Source organism: Suillus paluster (assembly GCF_016628075.1).
Source record: "Suillus paluster strain FC165 chromosome Unknown EDB91scaffold_130, whole genome shotgun sequence".
NCBI lineage: Eukaryota > Fungi > Basidiomycota > Agaricomycetes > Boletales > Suillaceae > Suillus > Suillus paluster.
This window is the reverse complement of record NW_024537690.1, coordinates 16,548-35,398: the sequence shown is the minus strand read 5'-3', so window position 1 is coordinate 35,398 and position 18,851 is coordinate 16,548. Positions and strand designations below refer to the sequence as shown.

At 46.8% G+C, this 18,851-nt stretch overlaps 5 protein-coding genes across 5 annotated transcripts; all 5 read left to right on the top strand.

Annotated features, from left to right (window-relative positions):
• Positions 1 to 1,411: 1,411 nt before the first annotated feature.
• On the top strand, positions 1,412 to 3,780 carry EDB91DRAFT_1239971 (uncharacterized protein; the record flags this gene model as incomplete). Its single annotated transcript, XM_041321932.1, has 9 exons — positions 1,412 to 1,579; positions 1,639 to 2,000; positions 2,055 to 2,205; positions 2,276 to 2,429; positions 2,482 to 2,701; positions 2,750 to 2,808; positions 2,831 to 3,097; positions 3,200 to 3,622; positions 3,644 to 3,780. 9 exons carry the CDS (start codon positions 1,412 to 1,414, stop codon positions 3,778 to 3,780), a joined length of 1,941 nt encoding a protein of 646 aa, XP_041170504.1.
• A 1,223-nt stretch (positions 3,781 to 5,003) lies between these two features.
• Positions 5,004 to 5,815, top strand: EDB91DRAFT_1087432 (uncharacterized protein; the record flags this gene model as incomplete). Its single annotated transcript, XM_041316211.1, has 4 exons — positions 5,004 to 5,165; positions 5,219 to 5,264; positions 5,312 to 5,466; positions 5,495 to 5,815. The coding sequence occupies 4 exons, from the start codon at positions 5,004 to 5,006 to the stop codon at positions 5,813 to 5,815; spliced, it is 684 nt and encodes a 227-aa protein (XP_041170503.1).
• A 422-nt stretch (positions 5,816 to 6,237) lies between these two features.
• Positions 6,238 to 7,160, top strand: EDB91DRAFT_1023471 (uncharacterized protein; the record flags this gene model as incomplete). Its single annotated transcript, XM_041312601.1, has 5 exons — positions 6,238 to 6,349; positions 6,403 to 6,644; positions 6,669 to 6,846; positions 6,918 to 6,998; positions 7,057 to 7,160. Coding segments are annotated over 5 exons (717 nt in total), but the record flags the coding sequence as incomplete, so codon positions are not given.
• A 1,209-nt stretch (positions 7,161 to 8,369) lies between these two features.
• On the top strand, positions 8,370 to 8,819 carry EDB91DRAFT_1010424 (uncharacterized protein; the record flags this gene model as incomplete). The annotated part of the gene is made up of 1 exon (XM_041312406.1): positions 8,370 to 8,819. A coding segment is annotated over one exon (450 nt), but the record flags the coding sequence as incomplete, so codon positions are not given.
• An 824-nt stretch (positions 8,820 to 9,643) lies between these two features.
• EDB91DRAFT_1255187 (uncharacterized protein) lies at positions 9,644 to 10,072 on the top strand (the record flags this gene model as incomplete). The annotated part of the gene is made up of 2 exons (XM_041323936.1): positions 9,644 to 9,667; positions 9,719 to 10,072. 2 exons carry the CDS (start codon positions 9,644 to 9,646, stop codon positions 10,070 to 10,072), a joined length of 378 nt encoding a protein of 125 aa, XP_041170500.1.
• Between the last annotated feature and the right edge of the window lie 8,779 nt (positions 10,073 to 18,851).

The window sequence follows — 18,851 nt, the reverse complement described above, 5'->3', positions numbered from 1 at the left end:
GTTTCGGGCCGAATGTGACAGCCCGCCTAATGCCGAATCTTGTTCCCTGGCTATTTCCCACTGTTGTCACCTCCTCTATATTGCGCCCACTGTCATCCGCTTAACGCCGGCAAGGCTCTGCTCGTCGTCTACGATGATGAGCTCAATATGCAGTCATTCTGCGCCCGATTTTCAACCGTTTTTGTTCAGACCTTTTGCTACTGTTCAGCGCTAGTTGTCCCGCTGTTGTGCCCTCTGTATGTTATGTTTTTTATTTCATTTTTGTCATATAATCACACCTTCCTTAGCTCTTACACGTCTTCAACCACGAGTCTACTGCGCGCAGCGATAAGGTAACAGTGTGTGTGGTGAGTGTTGTTCCCACGCTTCCCTGCTCTCAACGCTCACTGCAGGTGCTTGACAATGACCTCTACAAAGCGGAAACACTTATCCACGATCCCGCGTGTGCGCGAGACACGTATTCTGGACACTGGATCATCAAGGACTACGAAAGCATCCCTCACTCAAGTCCGGAGAGACCGTTTGGCCTTCGAAGAAGAGCAACGTGCAACAAACATTTGTACGTTCTCCCATACTTACATGTATCATCCAGTTCTAACACGAATACATGTAGAATTGACAGCTAAAACCCGACAACTGCTTGCTGAAGCTGCCCTTGAAGTTGGACGAGCATCCACTGGGGATCCTGCAGCACCTTCCACTGACTTTGGTAACTGGGACTACGACCACCATCATCCAAATGGCGCTGACTCAGACGATGATGAGGAGACCGAAAGCAATGCTGGCGACCAGGCTGCACACTCAAAGGTGGGGGCTGTGGGACAAGATGACCCAGCTCTCAGTGCAACGCGCGCACAGGTCATCATTTGGTGAGTTGAGTTATTTTGATCTCAATAGTTCTCTCACTGTATGTTAGTTTACAAGGCATGAAAAATTATCGTCGTTGAGCACCCCGTTCCCGTCTCCATCGTAATCGAGCAATGCATGCTGCATGGTCCGGTCAAATGACCGACTTGGTCGGCTCCTTCCTCTCGTGGAAGCACCGTGGTGTCGAGAGTGTGACTGGTGGGATCGATGGTAGGGCGGGGTCTACATTTCATGTCACAAGTGTTGGTATATTGAGTGAGTGTCAAGTATATTTGCCTTCTCGTTGACAAACAATTATTCACAGGTTTCTGTGCTGTTCAATCAATCCACCAAGCACCAGACGAGCTCGCCAATGTTTCTCTAATCAAGGCTGGCTTCCTAGGTTGTTCCCCACAACAACCTACCACCGCTATCTCTCTCAAATGTCTCGAACTCTATCATCAAATCCACTGCCGCAAGTCTTCCTTTAGCGTGCAAGCCATGGTCAAAGTCCTTTGTGCTCTCCATAAAGTTTGTAAATAAGTTACCCCACCGCACCCTACTAATGTTATTGCAGCGCACGTACTTTCAATCATTCCGTGATCAATTTGCGATCGCCTTTGATGCCTACCTCGATGTCTTGCGTCATGTCAAGGCTCTTGTCAACCAGGCACTCGGACACGATAGTTTGAACTGGCGGATGTTAAATGCTTGTCCACCATGCAGCTATAAGGTATGTAATATCAACATGTTCTTCTCATGCACGCACTCTAATTTTTTTTTTTCATTTAGCAAGATAACGAAGAACCCCTTGACCCTGCTCGGCTTGACAGCATGGACGGGAACAATTCATTAAAGCGAGTTGATGGCTCTGGCCACGCCGATGAACGTGTTTTCCCATCAGAGTATTTGATCCCACCTTCCGAAGTGGAATTCTTCAAGGACGATGTTCGCCTGCGCCCAGGCACTCGCATAGCTGCCGATGTCACTCCCACAGCTGCCAGTGATGACTCTGCCTGCACAGAGAATTGGAAAACGGCAAATACCATCAGCAAGAACACCGTCAGCGTCTTTGATCAGACAGGAATTTTTGTCAGTGCTTGTCGTCACGGCATAGTACAGACCTTGGTGGAGATGCGTAAGAGCGGAGAACTGTATGCCATAAACATTTCATACTCAAGTGTACGTTGTTCTAATTTTTCTTCTAGCGCGAAGTATGCACTAGCAACCACAAGCAAGATTCTCAATGTCTACGGCTCGAATGGCGCCACAGGGTATGATATTGGATGCTCGTATAGCAAAACTGTCGCAGCAAGTTCAATATCATTAAAGGCCAGTGCTAACCACCATCGCTTCCTTGTCAACTCGTTTCACTGGCCATGCTCACAATCGCCAATGTCAAATTCAATATCATCCGCTCTATCAAAAGGGTCTTGGCATCGAGGACTTAGAAACGTGCGAACGAATCTTCTCTGGTTCCAATGCAGTTGCGCCCATTATTCGTCACGCGTCTTACTTTCATTGGCTACAATTCATCGAACTACATTTTGACCAATGGGACTTAGACAAATACTCTGAACTCAGTGGGTGTTTTGCTTGAGTCGAGACGCCTTACAGTCGATAACATTTTCATAGGCAAATTCATCTACAACAACTACAAGCAGGCCCTCCATATCATCAATGAGCTATCGCCTGCAGTTGAAGAGCTCAAAGCACAGCTTGGGCTGACTGACACGGATTTTGAGAAATGGAACACCGAGGAATTAGAGTACTTGCAGACCCTCACTATTGAGACTGAAGAAGATGTTGAGAAAATGACATACGTCGAAGCCCTTGAGTCCTTGGCGAGCGCAGAGTAAGTTTTTGAATTATTTACCCACGTCAAACTAAGTTTAACTAAGAGATCTCTTCAGGGCTGTGTATGGGCGTGTCACATCTGTCCAGTTCCTGTCCTATACTCCAGTGGATTTCACGCCCACCCAAGGGCTTTGCAAGAGCATGCAAGCCGTTGCAAGAGCTTGGGAGGCTGAGCGCAGCTCAGCATACCGTAGGTTAGTACTGGAGATGAATGCTGTTGATGACCTTGAGCGTCGAATGGGCATCACTGAGTGTTGGACTCGAGAACAAGGCGAATATAAACATGCGCTCAACTCCTTGACGAATCGTCGCTTCATCCGTGTTGTCGAGTACCTTGAAGGGTTAGTGGTCAAGAGGCTATTTGAGTTAGCCAAAGCCAATCTTGCAGGGACTGGTGAGTATTTTGCGCACAGTGATCTAGTACTTATTCACGCTTCGATAACAGGCTACAAATTACATCAACACATCTCAAATGCTATAGCTTGACGATCTGCAGCAATATGTGTGGCATTGGACAAGTACAACAGCCTCGCACCTTTGCAAAACCCACCCAGACCAACTCTCGAATACCATGATATCGCATCTTATGCGTGGCTGGGGGAATTTGACTTACTGAAGCATTCTCGCCGAGACCTCCTCTCCAAGCCTTGGGCTTCAAAAGCTAATCGTGAAGTTGCTGCAAAATATTTTAAAGTGGTGCGTGCACGTGAGGAGATCACTCGCTTGAATGTCGAAGCAGCACAGCTTCATACATGGGTTGATGACGAAGACACACATCTGTTGTCAGTTGCACGGTCACTCTCAGAGACTCATCCTGCCCTTGCATACGAGATTCAGTGGCGATTTGAGGAATGTCGTCGGGTGAATAACATTCACCGCACCAGACTCGGAGCAATCTATGATCTCCCAGGATACAATGGTCTTGTTCGTGTGGGCGAAGAAAGGAGAGACGGGAGGGATGGAGATGGTGTTGAATTGGTGTTGGGTGACTTGGACGGATCCTCGGTGATTCTTGCAGATGAGGATGATACTCTTTGTGATGAGGCTAGTCGCCTCGATGCATGTATGTCCGAGTAGAATTAGAATCGAAATCTATGGCAATGATATGACTCGGTGTAATATATGTCCAGCTGTAAGACCGAGCCACTACATCACGCTGAGAGACGACATATACAAGAACACATCCTACTCAGAGACGACATATATAAGTACAATATCTAACAACATTAACTCTCAGAACAAGCGAGTCGACTTCAAGACGTGTGACCAACCCCTTGGGATTCAGTGCTACAGCCATTGGATTGATTGAATCATTGATTGATCAGCAACGAAGTGTAGATACACTTTCATGCATCATGCCATCACATCCTCATTGGCCTTGTCATTGAACCACTGGCACTTTCAAACAAGACGAAGGTCATGTACTACATGCTAAGTCACTACATCTCAGGATCATACATGGTCTTTGTGATCAGTTAATCGGATCTACTCAATTGATTGTGTACAGCACTGACACCAATTACAGAGAAATTTGCTAAGCAAAAAGCTGCTGCCTCACCTTTGCTCATATCCTCCCAACTACCCAGACTGAAACTTGGGCCTTGAAGGGCACATTCGCTAATAGTACACCTGCAGCACGTCATATGGAAAGATTTTCATGGCTAGATCTTGCTGTAAGCATGAATACCACAGTATGAACATCCCTTGATCGCTTCAGTCTCCAAAACTTATTCCCCACCGCAGCATTCAATTTTCGTTACATTTGAAGCACGCTACTCATTTTCTAATCGAGCCGATGTTCAGTTGAAACTCACCGGCAGTGCTCGTCAATACTCGACAGTCCCCCTGCTTGAATATCACTGATTCACAGAAACTCATCAATACACAAGTATCCCAAGCGATTTCGTTAATGCATGACATGTTCACTTCTCAAGTAGCGCACCAAATTTCGAAGAAGGTTTTTAAGAGATGAAATAAACCAGTGCGCACCCATGGTGTGAAGGTTAAATCATACAGTAAGTCGCCTTGTTTCCTGTGTCTTGTCTTATTTCTGATGCTTGTCCTACAAAGCCGATAATATATTTCAACTTGGAAGCCATGCCTCGCTCGAATTTCCCCCGCCGTCATCACCTATTCGCCCTCCTCCAGCTCGAGATTTTATTCTCGCACCCACACCTGCCAGTAGAACAACAGCCACCACAAGTTCGCGTGGAGCACGAGCACGCCCTCATAATCCAACAGAGCAGGCACAACCCGTGACTACGAGTTCGTGTGGAGCACGAGCACACCCTCACAATCCAATGGAGCAGGCACAACCCGTGACCACGAGTTCGCGTGGAGCACGAGCACGCCCTCACAATCCAACAGAGCAGGCACAACCCGCGAGGGAGTTTATTCTTGCTCCTACTGCTGTCCGCCAGAAGCCTGTACCTTCTGCTGAGGTTCCTCCATGTGTCGACAATGTAAGTATTGTCAAACTACTTATATTACAACCTCTCTCACCATACCTTTGAAGTCTTTTGTCAGCCGTGAGCATTCTAGCAGTCCCGCAGCAAGTATTAGTGAGTGACAGCTCCCATTAACATTCACGCACTATATCTTTTCTTAGGTTCGATTTCCACTGTATCGGATCTGTCTAGTACCCCAAACTCGTCTCCGTTCAAACTACCGGTACAATCACAAGTCATGTCAACCAGTCTCCAAGATGTTGAGCCGAATATTGGACAACTGATGACTACGGTATTTGATTTCACGGACCTCAGTGTACGTCACTGACAGTAATTTTTTTAAGGACTTGGAGGGCTCCGCTGTTACTGCCTCCGACGCATCAGTTATGGAGCGCAATGCTGTTCACCATGCAACCCCGGGTTCTTCTGAAACTACTAGTAGGGCTAATCCCCCAAGTTTTACGACAAGTGTTGTTCGTGTTATTCCTTTCCCACAAACTCAATATTCCGATGTCATCGGACAGTTTGGGTTGGGTGCATTTCACCCACTCTTGAGTGGAAGAGATCGAAGGCTGGCTGGTGATGACACACCACCATCATACACTGACTCTGTTGCAGCAGGGGAGGAATATGTTTATGCTGTGACGAGGCCAGACTTAGGTTAGGTAGGGATGTAATACTGAAGTTTTAAAATGCTGACATATACATATATACAAAATTTGAGTGATCTGTCCATACCATAATATATACTTTTGATGAGTCGAAGATCTGCCCTGTGGCAAAATATTATAAACCTACTGTCCCTCGCCTTCAATTTATTTTGTGGCTCATTCACCATCCCAGTCTTCATCTGTCCATTTTCATATAATGGTTATTAGCATCACACCGAAAATCAAACAGATTCAGGTCGAAACTCACCGTGACACAGAAGGCCAACCGTTGCACAAAAGGCTGTTGGCCTCTCGAATGCCATTGACGAGGCACGGGAAGCATATCAGGAGGAAGCTGCAGTTATTTCAGAAAAATACAAACGGTGAGGAGACAATACCTTGCAATGACTTCGACACTTACAATGCTGCGAGTCAGGAGCATCAAGTGGACTCGGCTCCAGTTGCACAATGATAGAGGCCTGCGCAAGCGCCGAAAGCCTAATGCATGGAATGCCTTCACGAGTCAAAAGCTGAATGAAGCGAACCAAGGTATTAGCGTGTTTCTTCTTCGTCGACAAAAAAAAACTAATACCTTACTACAGCGCTTCCTGTGGGACAGCAATTGAAACTTACAGCGTTCATTGCGGAGCACGGACGAGAGCTCACCGCCGGATATTGTCGCCTCTCCGCATCTGAGAAGGAAAAGCTTTGTCGTGAAGTTAATACTTTACGTGAGAATCGCATCAAGATCGTGCGTTCGAATCCGAAAGCACTGCAAAAACAAGTTGATGCGATGTTCAACAACATGGCAAACGAAGTACGTACCACAAGCTTTTATGGTTGTGTTTGACCTAAGGATGAATGTTAGTGGGAGAACATCACTTCTCGAACAGGCATTGAAGGCTTCTACATCGCAGTTCGTGGTGACGTTGAACATTTTCATGAATCAAAGATATTCTACACACCTAAAGCCCGGTCCTTCATTAAGGAGATCTCGCATCTCGATCCAAAGTGTTTTGCGCTCAAGTTCAAATCCTGGGTGACTGGTAATTTTGGTAAGTGTACAAGGTCACCTGGAGTTAATAAATACTTAATGTTCAGTGTTCAATTCCCACAGATACTCGTGCTGATGCAACACACCGTTTATCTCCCACCAAGTTGATCAGTTTATGTCACACCAACATTCAGGAGGGACTCGGTGAGTAGTATGTACTTGTCATTCGAAACATCGTCACTGATGCTGTCCACGCGCCAAGATGCCATCGTGAGAAAATGCAACCTGTCGAAGAAGAAGATTAAGATGAATTATGACAATTACGAGCAGAAAATCGTCGAGATGCACGGCATTGCACTTGAGGGCTGGACATGCGGCAAGGTTCAGAACCCCGGCAAGATTGGCCGTCGCGAAGACCTGGTAACACTCCTTGATGCGCTGGTGAATGAACGATGCTTGTGGATTCAACTTACCCAAGAGCAAGTGGAGCAGCGCATAGCAGATAACCATGAACGAGCAAACAACAGCGAGTGTGTTTACAAGCCACGCAAAGCCACAAAAAAAAAGGTCACTGGCAGCACCAAAAGTGCAGCTGTAATTGGGGATACTGACAGCTCAGAGGATGAGGATGAGGTGGGTGAGGACGAGGAGGAGCAAAACACAGAGGGAGCGGCTGTCGCGGGCTAGTCACTATGTTAATGCCATACATGTATTCATGTTAGCGCTGAACATACGAATCTTGGTTGCCCATTGCTCTTCTTCGAAGGCCAAATGGTCTCTCCGGACTTGAGAGAGGGATGCTTTCATGGTCCTTGATGATCCAGTATTCAGAACACGTGTCTGGCGCACACACAGGATCGTGGATAAGTGTTTCCGCTTTGTAGAGGTCATTGTCAAGCACCTGCAGTGAGCATTGAGAGCAGGGAAGCGTGGGAACAACACTCACCACACACACTGTTACCTTATCGCTGCGCGCAGTAGACTCATGGTTGAAGACGTGTAAGAGCTAAGGAAGGTGTGATTATATGACAAAAATGAAATAAAAAACATAACATACAGAGGGCACAACAGCGGGACAACTAGCGCTGAACAGTAGCAAAAGGTCTGAACAAAAATGGTTGAAAATCGGGCGCAGAATGACTGCATATTGAGCTCATCATCGTAGACGACGAGCAGAGCCTTGCCGGCGTTAAGCGGATGACAGTGGGCGCAATATAGAGGAGGTGACAACAGTGGGAAATAGCCGGGAACAAGATTCGGCATTAGGCGGGCTGTCACATTCGGCCCGAAACGAGGAAGGTGAGTGTCCCCCAAGGTACTGCTGGTTTGCTGGTATATTTGCTGGTGTAGTAGATCATAGCTACGCTCTACTACTTAGTAACAGGATAAGGTACCTGACATAATTACTAATTAGTAATATTGATGGTGCCACTCAGGTGTCCACCCACCATACCTGCATGCCAGAAGGCCCTTTTAGATTTGATCAAAATTCTAAATCTGCACTGGAAGGATGGAATAGGCCATGTACCATTCAATGGAGACAACCTTCTTTGCAAGCATCTTGAAATGATGTGTATGTTCCTGTGGATGCATGTTGATCAAAAACAGCCTTGCACTTGGACTGAAGCCTGTGATTACACAGTGCATGCTCACCAGAAAGGTGGACATACGAGTCAACACCTTCATCAATGGACTCATTCGTTTATTGAGGACTGTGATGACCTTCCAATTAACCTTTATGGCAGTTGGATCATGTCACTGCTTGACAAAGGGGACCTCACAAAAGATATTCACAACCACCTGCAAAACATTGGAAAATATGTGAGAGCACAGGATGTTGTTGACTACCTTGCACAAAGTAAAGTGCAGCAGAAATACAAGCTCAAGAGCTCAATTTCCCTTGCAACTGCTCAGTGTTGGATGCATATGATGGATTACCACTGGACCAAGATGCCATCAGGGCAATACATCGATGGACATGAAAGGAATGATGTTGTTACATACCATCAGACAAAATTTCTCCCAAGCATTGGAGAGCTATTGATCCACATGCATGCATGGCAGGATGGGCTTGAAGAGGCTACAGATGAGCCTTGTTCACACATGCAGCATATTATCTTGTGGTTCCATGACAAGTCCACCTTCTATGCTAATGACCGTCAGAAGGTGTATTGGGTGCATGAGAAAGAAAATGCAAAGCCCCAGCCACAAAGGAGAAGGGACTTCATTGATGGTTGCTGATTTTGTGTCAGCAGATTACGGGTGGCTGTGCTCATGCTGCAGAAAAGAATCAACACACACTCTCTTTATGGTGGGGAAATCCCATGATGGCTATTTCACTAATGAAGCCATCCTTCATCACACTGCACTGGCAATGGACATTCTGGATTGACACTTCCCGCATGACCACCACATCCTCATCTTTAATAATACTACCACTCACTTGAAATGTGCAGATGATGCACTTTCTGCCCGGAGCATGCCAAAGTTTCCTACAAAACCTGGCAATCAGCCATTTGGAGTTGAGAGAGGAGTAATAGGAGATGACAGAAAGCCTGTTCATGGCCCTAATGGAAAGGTACTCAAGGAAAAAAATTGCATGGCAGATGGCTGGTTTGTCGATGGGACTGTACAGTCCTTTTATTTCTTGGAAGGCCATGAACATGCTGGTGCATTCAAAAGCATGGCTGAAATTCTCAAGGAGTGTGGTTTTGATGGTACCAACAAGCTTCGTGCTTCGTGTCTAGGCTTCAAATGCAATCCACATGTTGAGGGTTGTTGCTGAAACAAATACAAGCCCCTTAAGGCTAAGTTTAGCATAACTGGCACTGGTGTAGTCCCTCTTGATGATGCCTCTACTAAAAACCTACAAGGTGAGTGTTCTTATTGATTCATTTAGAGGTTTGACTAATTCAAATTTTTAGAAGAAGTCTGTCATGAATTTCCATGGTACAAGGAACTTGACGCCATCTGGCACTCAAACCCCTCCTTTGCAGCAAAAACTATGTCGTCCAAGCCTGGCATTGACCACATCAGGTGACATGTACAGGCTAGTGCATCTGCATGGCAGGGCTGGTCCCTCTGCACATACCAGGGGTGCCACCAGGGCTCAGCCCCCTCCCCCTCATATTGCTCCTCCTAGCCATCCATTCACTGATCCACAAATTGATCCTTGCCTGCTAGCACCCGCTGCTCCTGTTCCTTCTGCCCCTGCTGCTGCTCCCATTCCTTCTGCTCCTCCTGCTGCTCCCATTCCTTCCACTATACCACTTGGATGAAGACCACATGGATACTGATACCCTGTACCCTATTTTTGACCTCAATAGCCCTCCAAAGGTTGCTGGGAAGAAATGACAACTTGCATCTTCACCGTCTCCTCCTCCTGACCCCCCCACCCCTTTTGCAGTTTCCCAGAAGTCAGCAATGCCTTTCTACAACAGCCATGCAGTGTTTGGCACTCAGGGGCCTTCCGGCCACGATGCAGATCATCGTCTATTGCATCATTATAACCAGGGATGACTCGCAGCTTGTTGACACCTTCATCGACAACTCACAATACTTTTTCAACAGACTTTCCTACTTCTCCAACCTCCCAGACCTCGCTATCAGTGCTGCCACTGAAGAGCACAGGGTCAAAGAAGAACAAAGTGAAATTGGACATCCAGGAGCAAGTCAAGAGGGGCAACGACAGGATCGAGAGTCTTCAATCAGATGTTGCATCACACCATAGCTTCAAGCACGAACACTTCCTTGCGAAGCTCGACATGAAGAAGGACTACCATCGGGAGACAAAGAAATACGAGTACCTTCGTGAGGCATGTGTGCATGAGGCCATGCAAGCTGTTGCCAGCCATCAATGAGAGCAGGAGACTAAGGACGCTGAAATTCACCTTCACAAGATGGATGTCCAAGTGCATGAGGCCCAGGCCTTAGCGCTTGACAAGGAGGCAGAAATGTGGCACCTGAAGATTCAATTTCACCAGATGATGCAGGGCGGCAGTAAATGTTCTGCATCTGGAGATACCTGAGATGTTTGCTGTCATTGTTCCCCTTGCTATGTATCATCATTGCTGTTCTCTGCTATTGTATTTTTTTACTGCTGTTGCTATCTGTCACGAATTCCTAATACGAACCATTTTTCATTTCTCGGTTTTCCTTCGGCTACTTCCAGTACCCGAGCTGGTCATGTGACTCCTCGTCATATGTCACCCGTTACTTCTCCGATTGGCTCCCCTACTCCACAGGCTAGAACAATCTCGCTTCCTAAAGAAGAACCGGTCAGATCTTGGGTTTCTATTTAGTAACCATCTTACTCAGTCGCTTATATATCATGATGTCATACTTACTCATCCGCAGTATCGTACAACTCTTTTTTCATTGGCTGATTTCTTTCAGACTCCTACTCAATGTTATGTATAAAAGTAGGGTAGTTAGTGTAAGAGCTCCTTAGACTTAACCTCTTTGTTTCCTACTATTGTAGTGACCTAGACATTTACACTCAATCTATCCTGTTGCTCGTTATCATCTCAGACCGAGTCCTAGTGGTCGTGAACTCTCCTTCATCATTATTGGTGAACGTGGGTCATAACATTAGGTTAAGTCTATTCTACCACTCTGACTTGAACTTTGTCTTGGACATCACCATTCTCAATGAACTTCACTGTGCTGTTCTGCTTGAGAATATTCTTGCAGATCACATTTTTTGTTCAATCATCATTTCCCCAACGTGTTTCTCTATCTCAATTTCTTTACGTTAGTCTTTTAAGTAGAAGTGGACCAGGCCCTCGTCTTACATGAGCCGCCAGTTCATAAGGATCAGTGACTTTAGGTCCTGTTTCCATACGTCTGCAGTTTGGCCCAAAACCCTGCCAACTGTACACTACCTACTTGCTTTCTATGTAACAGAACGGCACTCGCGGGTCTTATAACCCTAGTACAATACCTAAGAACTTAGGGTGCTAAAAGTAGACCTGAAGTTCACCGCGTCTTTCGCGAACTCCTCTTGAGTTCTTTTTAGGTTGACGAACTGCTACACGCACTGCATTCGCACCTCTGTTATCACGGCTCCGCCATACAGATCCCATCTAGTCGCAGCCAGAGAACTCGCACTCCACACTGTTTCCTGTTTGGATTCCTCTTGTAGATTCTTCCATGTCCGAGAATCTAGGAGAAACTGGGATCGTCGTTTCCGAGGATACGGAAGTGACAGACGCTCCCCCAGCTGTACCAAGAGTAGCGACTCCACCAAGGGGAGTAATACACTCTCCGGCCCCGCAAGGATGGAGGAACCCATTGGGCCCACCACCTGCAGAATCATCCACCACCCCAACCGCAGGCCCTTCTGCACCCTTCGGCATCTCCGGGCCTGGGTCGAGTATCATCACCCATCAGGACATTTCGCACACAATCAACGCCGTCGTCATAACAGAAAGAGAGTACACCAGACAGTTCATAGACAGTCTGCAGAAGGAGATCGACGAGCTGCAGGCAGGTCTAGTGCATGCGGACAACGAGATCGACTATCTGAAGATCAGGACAAGGGATCTGGAGAACTCCTTGACGGAGGCAGAGTGCCACATCACGGTTTTGCAGAACTCATCTACAACGAAGATTCCAGGTGCTATATCTGGGACTTCAGGCTCTGATATCAAGATGGCGAAACCAATGGACTTCACAGGGGATAAGAACTCCATTGACATCGACACCTTCCTCACCCAGCTTGCCATCTATTTCACAGGTTACCCAGGAGCAACAGAGCAGCAGAAATGCACCTGTCTTGTTTCCTTTTGTCGCGGAGCAGCAGCCAAGTGGGCAGAGAGTATCACACCCATGGCGCTCAGCGGCCACCCTGGGTCCTACGACAGCATCGTCAAAGACATGAAGGTCATGTGGACCGTCGTCAACAAGGAGGAGAAGGCAGCAAGAGAGTTGGAAACTCTCCGACAAGGCAATCGTACCATCGGAGAATATATCTCCCTCTTCCGTCAGAAGCTTGCCTTCTGTCATTTCTCCGACTACGAGCTAATGCGCAAACTCCACCATGGATTGGACCAGCGAGTCAAAAACTACCTGGCCAACATCCATCCCAACAGGAAAGATACCCTGGAGGGATTAATCAGGGAGGCGCTCCTAGTCGGACAGAACCTCGAAGAGCTTGACAACGAAAGGAAGATGAGCTTCGCTCAACGACAACCTTGGCGAGGCTCCACTGTTCCACCCGCACCAGCTGGAGCACCCAAGACCACGTTGCAGGGAGGAAACACTATGGACGTAGATGCAACCAGAGCAGGAGGCAGACCCCGGCCTCAAGGACAACAGGGAGCAAAATTCATTTGCTATCGCTGCAGAGAAGAAGGGCATATGGCCTGTAACTGCACAGGAAAGCCGCTTGACCCAAAGGGCAAAGGACCAGCTGTCCATGCCGGCAAGGTGGAAGAAGTTCCAGCGGTGAAAGCACTCACCCTGGAAGATATTAACCGCATTGTGAACGAGCGCATCTGTCTCTCTACCATGTATAACCCAGCAAAGAAAGAGGAACAAAAGGGTTTTTAGGGAGATCGAAGTTGACTGCAGACTTAGATCAGAGAAATTGTTTTTCCATTCTCGGTGACTCGGCAATTATGTTTGCAGAAGTATCAGAAGTTTGTTCTGGGAATAAACGAGACCATTTCTACTTGCCAGTTACGTTGGAAGGGAAACATAAGAAAGCAGCTGTCAAGGCTCTAGTGGATTGTGGAGCAACGAACCTTTTCCTCAGCAAAAAATTCATAGAAAAAAATCAAGTTCAGATTAAGCAGTTGTTACGACCAATGTCGATCCATAACATTGACGAAGCAGATAATTCCGCCGGACCAATTACGCATTACGCAGACTTGAAGCTTACCATAGGGGATCATGAGGAAGAAGTAGCCTTTCTGGTCACAGACCTAGGATCTGATGATGTCATCATTGGGATAGATTGGCCACGATTCCACAACCCCAGTATCGATTGGAATGCAGGGAAGGTGGCATTAGACCGTTGCCCGGTTAAATGTCAAGAAGCCAAGGTCAAGGACAAAAAGACTAAGGCGAAGAAGAGAAAAGCCATGAACTCTTCAATCCCTTTGGTGTTGCCCAATTTGATACCGACAGAAGATGACGAAGATGAGGATATTGAGGAAGCCTCTATCCATCATCGGGTTCAGTCGAACAGCCTCAGCTCTAAAATGTACGGACATATGGGTACTATACCTGCTGGGCTTGAGGATGAAGAACAATCGGACCTTGCTACTACTGTTGGTCAGAAGGTGCAGATCGAGGAGGTTGAGGATGAGGATTCGTCACGGAACGTGTGGATCAGGTACAAAAGCTCTGTAGCATCAGAGTTAGCGCAGCAGGAGGAGAAGAAGAAGGAAAAGAAGCCCGTAGAAGAAATGGTGCCGGACTGGCTCCATGATTATCTTAAGGTCTTCTCCGAAGAAGAGTCTACTCGATTCCCCGAGTCTAAGAAGTGGGATCACAAGGTAGACCTCAAGGACCCTAATGACCTTCCTCCCAATGCAAAGGCATATCCCTTATCCCCCGCTGAAAATGACGCATGTGAGAAGTGGTTGAAGCAGGAATATGATTTGGGATGACTGAGAGATAGCGAATCTCCAGTAGCAGCTCCTTTCTTCTTTGTTGCTAAGAAGGACGGAAAGCTCAGACCTGTCATGGACTATTGGAGGTTGAATGAAAAAACCATCCGAAATGCATACCCTCTCCCTCGCTCTCAGGACCTTATCGATCGCCTCTCCGGCATGAAGCTTTTTTCGAAAATGGACGTTCGATGGGGCTATAATAATATCAGAATGAGAGAAGGAGATCAGTGGAAGGCCGCCTTCAAAACTCCCTTCGGACATCACGAACCAGTTGTAATGTACTTCGGCATGACGAACTCCCCAGCTACCTTCCAAACTATGATGGACCAAATCTTCCAAGATCTAAAGGAAGGCAAGGTCGTTGTAGTCTACATCGACGACATCTTGGTCTTCACCAATGGTAATGTAGAGAAACATCGGAAGGTGGTGCGTGAGGTATTACAAAGGTTGCAGGACAATGATCTCTATCTCAAACCGGAAAAATGTTCTTTTGAGAAGAAGGAAGTGGAGTTTCTCGGTTTGATCGTCAAAGATGGACGTGTCTCTATGGATCCGGTCAAGGTTAAAGGAGTTCAGGAATGGCCCACTCCTACCTGTGTCAAGGACATTCAACGATTCATGGGATTTGCGAACTTTTATCGTCGATTCATTCTCGGTTTCTCGAACATTGCCAGACCCATGAATGAACTCATCAGGAAGGATGTACCATGGGAATGGACGGACAAACAAGAGAAGGCTTTCAAAGCTCTGAAGGACAGTTTCACTTCCACGCCAGTGCTAGTCATGCCAGATGCGAATAAAAAACAAAAGATAGAAAGCAACGCATCTGACTACGCTACTGGTGGTGTACTTTCTCAGTTGGAAGAAGACGGACTATGGCACCCAGTGGCCTTTTTCAGCAAGTCAATGCAGGATGCAGAGCGTAATTACGACATTCATGACAAAGAACTTTTAGCCATCATCCGTGCATTGGAGGAGTGGAGACATTATGTGCAGGGCACACCTCATCCGGTAGAAATCTGGATGGACCATAAAAACCTCGAGTACTTCATGACAAGCCAGAAGTTAACTCATAGACAGGCAAGATGGTCCTTGTTCCTCGCAGAGTACAACTTCACTCTGCAACACAAACCGGGAAAGGTTAATGACACTGCCGACGCTCTGTCCAGGAGGCCAGACCACAGAGGGGGGGTAGAAAACGACAATTCCGATCGCATACTTTTGAAACCCGAGTTTTTTCATATCAAAGCCGCAAAAAGAGGTCAGATTCTGATAGAAGGAGAGCATTCGCTGTTGAAGCATATCAGAAACTGTACCGATTTAGATCCGGAAGTCCAAAATGCTATCGAAACTCTGAAGAAGGCCCCCGTACAGTTGAGAAGAGGATTGGAAGAGTGGAATACGGAGGATGGACTTATTCTATTCAGAGGATTGGTCTACGTTCCCAATAATAAGGAAATTCGTTGCTCAGTGCTAGAGATCTTCCACGACTCACCTGCAGCAGGACACATGGGACGTGCCAAGACTCTTGAACTTGTCTCGCGAAATTATTGGTGGCCCCAGATGCAGAAGTGGGTCAATGACTACGTAGATGGATGTGATCGATGCAAGCAAACGAAGGTGCTACCATCAAAACCCCATGGACCTTTGAAGCTGAACGAGGTTCCAGAAGGGCCATGGCAGACCATTAGCTGTGACCTCATCACCGATCTACCCATCTCCCAGGGCAAAGACAGCATCTTGGTAGTCGTTGATCGTTTCACAAAGCAAGCGCATCTTGCTCCGACCACCAAGGATGTTGATTCTAAGGGAGTCGCGGACTTATTTCTCAATCACGTATGAAAGTTACATGGTACACCAAAGAAGGTGATCTCGGATAGGGGGACACAGTTTGTGTCCAAGTTCATGCAGGAAGTCTCGAAACGACTAGGAACCAAGTGGTCCATGTCAACAGCATATCACCCACAGACTGACGGACAAACAGAACGAGTCAATCAAGAAGTCGAACAGTACCTACGACTCTTCACATCCTACCATCAGAATGATTGGGTTTCTTGGCTTCCAATCGCTGAATTCACACATAACAACTCAGTAACCGTCACTGGACACTCCCCATTCAAATGTGTCTACGGCTATAATCCTGAGTTTACGATTTCCCCTAATTCTTCCCACACGATTCCCCATGCTGACCAAAGAGTAGCTGAGATGAAGGAGGCACAAGAAGAGATGAAAGCAATGCTGGAAATAGCGAACGATCGAATGAAGCGCTTTTACGATCATAAAGTAAAAGACGCACCAGAATTCAAACCAGGCGACAAGGTATGGTTAGACGCGACAAACATCAAACAACGCCGTCCGAGCCAAAAATTGTCTGACCGCCGTCTTGGACCATTCGAAATTGAAGAGAAGACTGGCGAGCTAAACTACAAGTTGAAGCTCCCAGTTAAATATCGCATCCACCCAGTTTTCCATGTATCATTACTCACCCCACATCAAACCTCTCAACTCGTTGATCGCCCACCTCTAATGCGTCCGCCGCCGGAGATTGTTGACCAAGTCCCAGAATATGAAGCAGAGCAAATATTGCAAAGCCGCCTATACAGGCGCAAGTTGCAGTATTTAGTAAAATGGAAAGGATATGCAGTAGAAGAAGCAACATGGCAGTCAGAGGAAGATGTGAAGAACGCGCCGCTCATTGTAGCCGACTTTTATGCAGAAAACCCAAATGCGGTTAAATCGGCACGAATCTCTGCTTCGATTCTGACGACCCCTGACTTCCTCGAATGGAGACAGAAAAATATACGACCATCTTACATTCGCAAGGACGCTCATCCTAGAAAGGGGGTAATGTCATGAATTCCTAATATGAACCATTTTTCATTTCTCGGTTTTCCTTCGGCTACTTCCAGTACCCGAGCTGGTCACGTGACTCCTCGTCATATGTCACCCGTTGCTTCTCCGATTGGCTCCCCTACTCCACAGGCTAGAACAATCTCGCTTCCTAAAGAAGAACCGGTCGGATCTTGGGTTTCTATTTAGTAACCATCTTACTCAGTCACTTATATATCATGATGTCATACTTACTCATCTGCAGTATCGTATGACTCTTTTTTCATTGGCTGATTTCTTTCAGACTCCTACTCAATGTTATGTATAAAAGTAGGGTAGTTAGTGTAAGAGCTCCTTAGACTTAACCTCTTCGTTTCCTACTATTGTAGTGACCTAGACATTTACGCTCAATCTATCCTGTTGCTCGTTATCATCTCAGACCGAGTCCTAGTGGTCGTGAACTCTCCTTCATCATTATTGGTGAACGTGGGTCATAACACTATCTGACTTCATCAATTTCTTTTTTTTCTGCAAGTACTTGTTAGATTGATGTTACATGTGTTGTACAAGTTGTACAACTAGTAATACATGTATTATTGGTGAATGTCATATACCTGATCTGGCCACTCTAATATCAATATCCGCTCCGCTTTCCGATCACCTCCACTCCATCCATCCTCTGCTCCGTCCGATCATCGTCCGCATCTGCTCCTATGTTTCCGCTCAACCGCTCAACCGGTCCCCTTCCATAATATCTCCATTCAACTGGACCTCTTTCCCCTTTTAGACATATACCTTCCCCTTTGGTACATAGACCCTTACTTCTGGATCACCGGTAATTCCTATTACTGCTTGATCACTGATCTGACACATACATATTGATATCCACTCCGACTTATGTCTTTCCTATGTAAAGTACTTACAAGCTATGTCCTTGGTACATAGCTTTACTACATAGTTATCCTGATCACTGCCTCCTACATAGAAGTATATAGCATATCATGTACTTAGATATTTTCCTCAGTCTTAATATTACTTGTCTTCTCACAATTACCTCTTGTGAGAATTCTCAGTAGGACCTTGCCTCCTCTGGACACAAGTCTCAACTTGTTGTCACCTCCGACCCTCCAACCCTCCACTCTGACTTAGAGCCGTGCTCTAAGTCTTTCCCTTATTACTCCGCCCCTATCAATATCCTCCTTTGCCCCTTTTCCCATCCTCTGCATTATCCCCCGCCATCTCCGCTCCTACCAAACATTCCCCCTGTTCCTATCCACCCTCCACATCACTCCCCGCCTTCTCTGCTCTGCTCCTAGTCAGCCTGCCACTAGTAGCTCTTACTCCCCAACCCTCAAAGCGGACCCAAGCAGTCCACTCGTCCTATCGTCGGACAACGTCGGACCCGCTCCAAATTCAGGGGCACGTACTTGGCTATGGGCGCAGCGCAAGAGCTGAAGCCAAGCCCTGACCCCTCTGCTTCCTGAGTCGGCACGGTACCTAACAGTGAATGTGAACATGGTGCCTATCCTTCCCTATGTTGTGCTCTTGATCTAGGGCTGTCAAAGAGCTCATCCATGAGCCTTGCACAAGTAGCCTGGCCAGGGGTTCC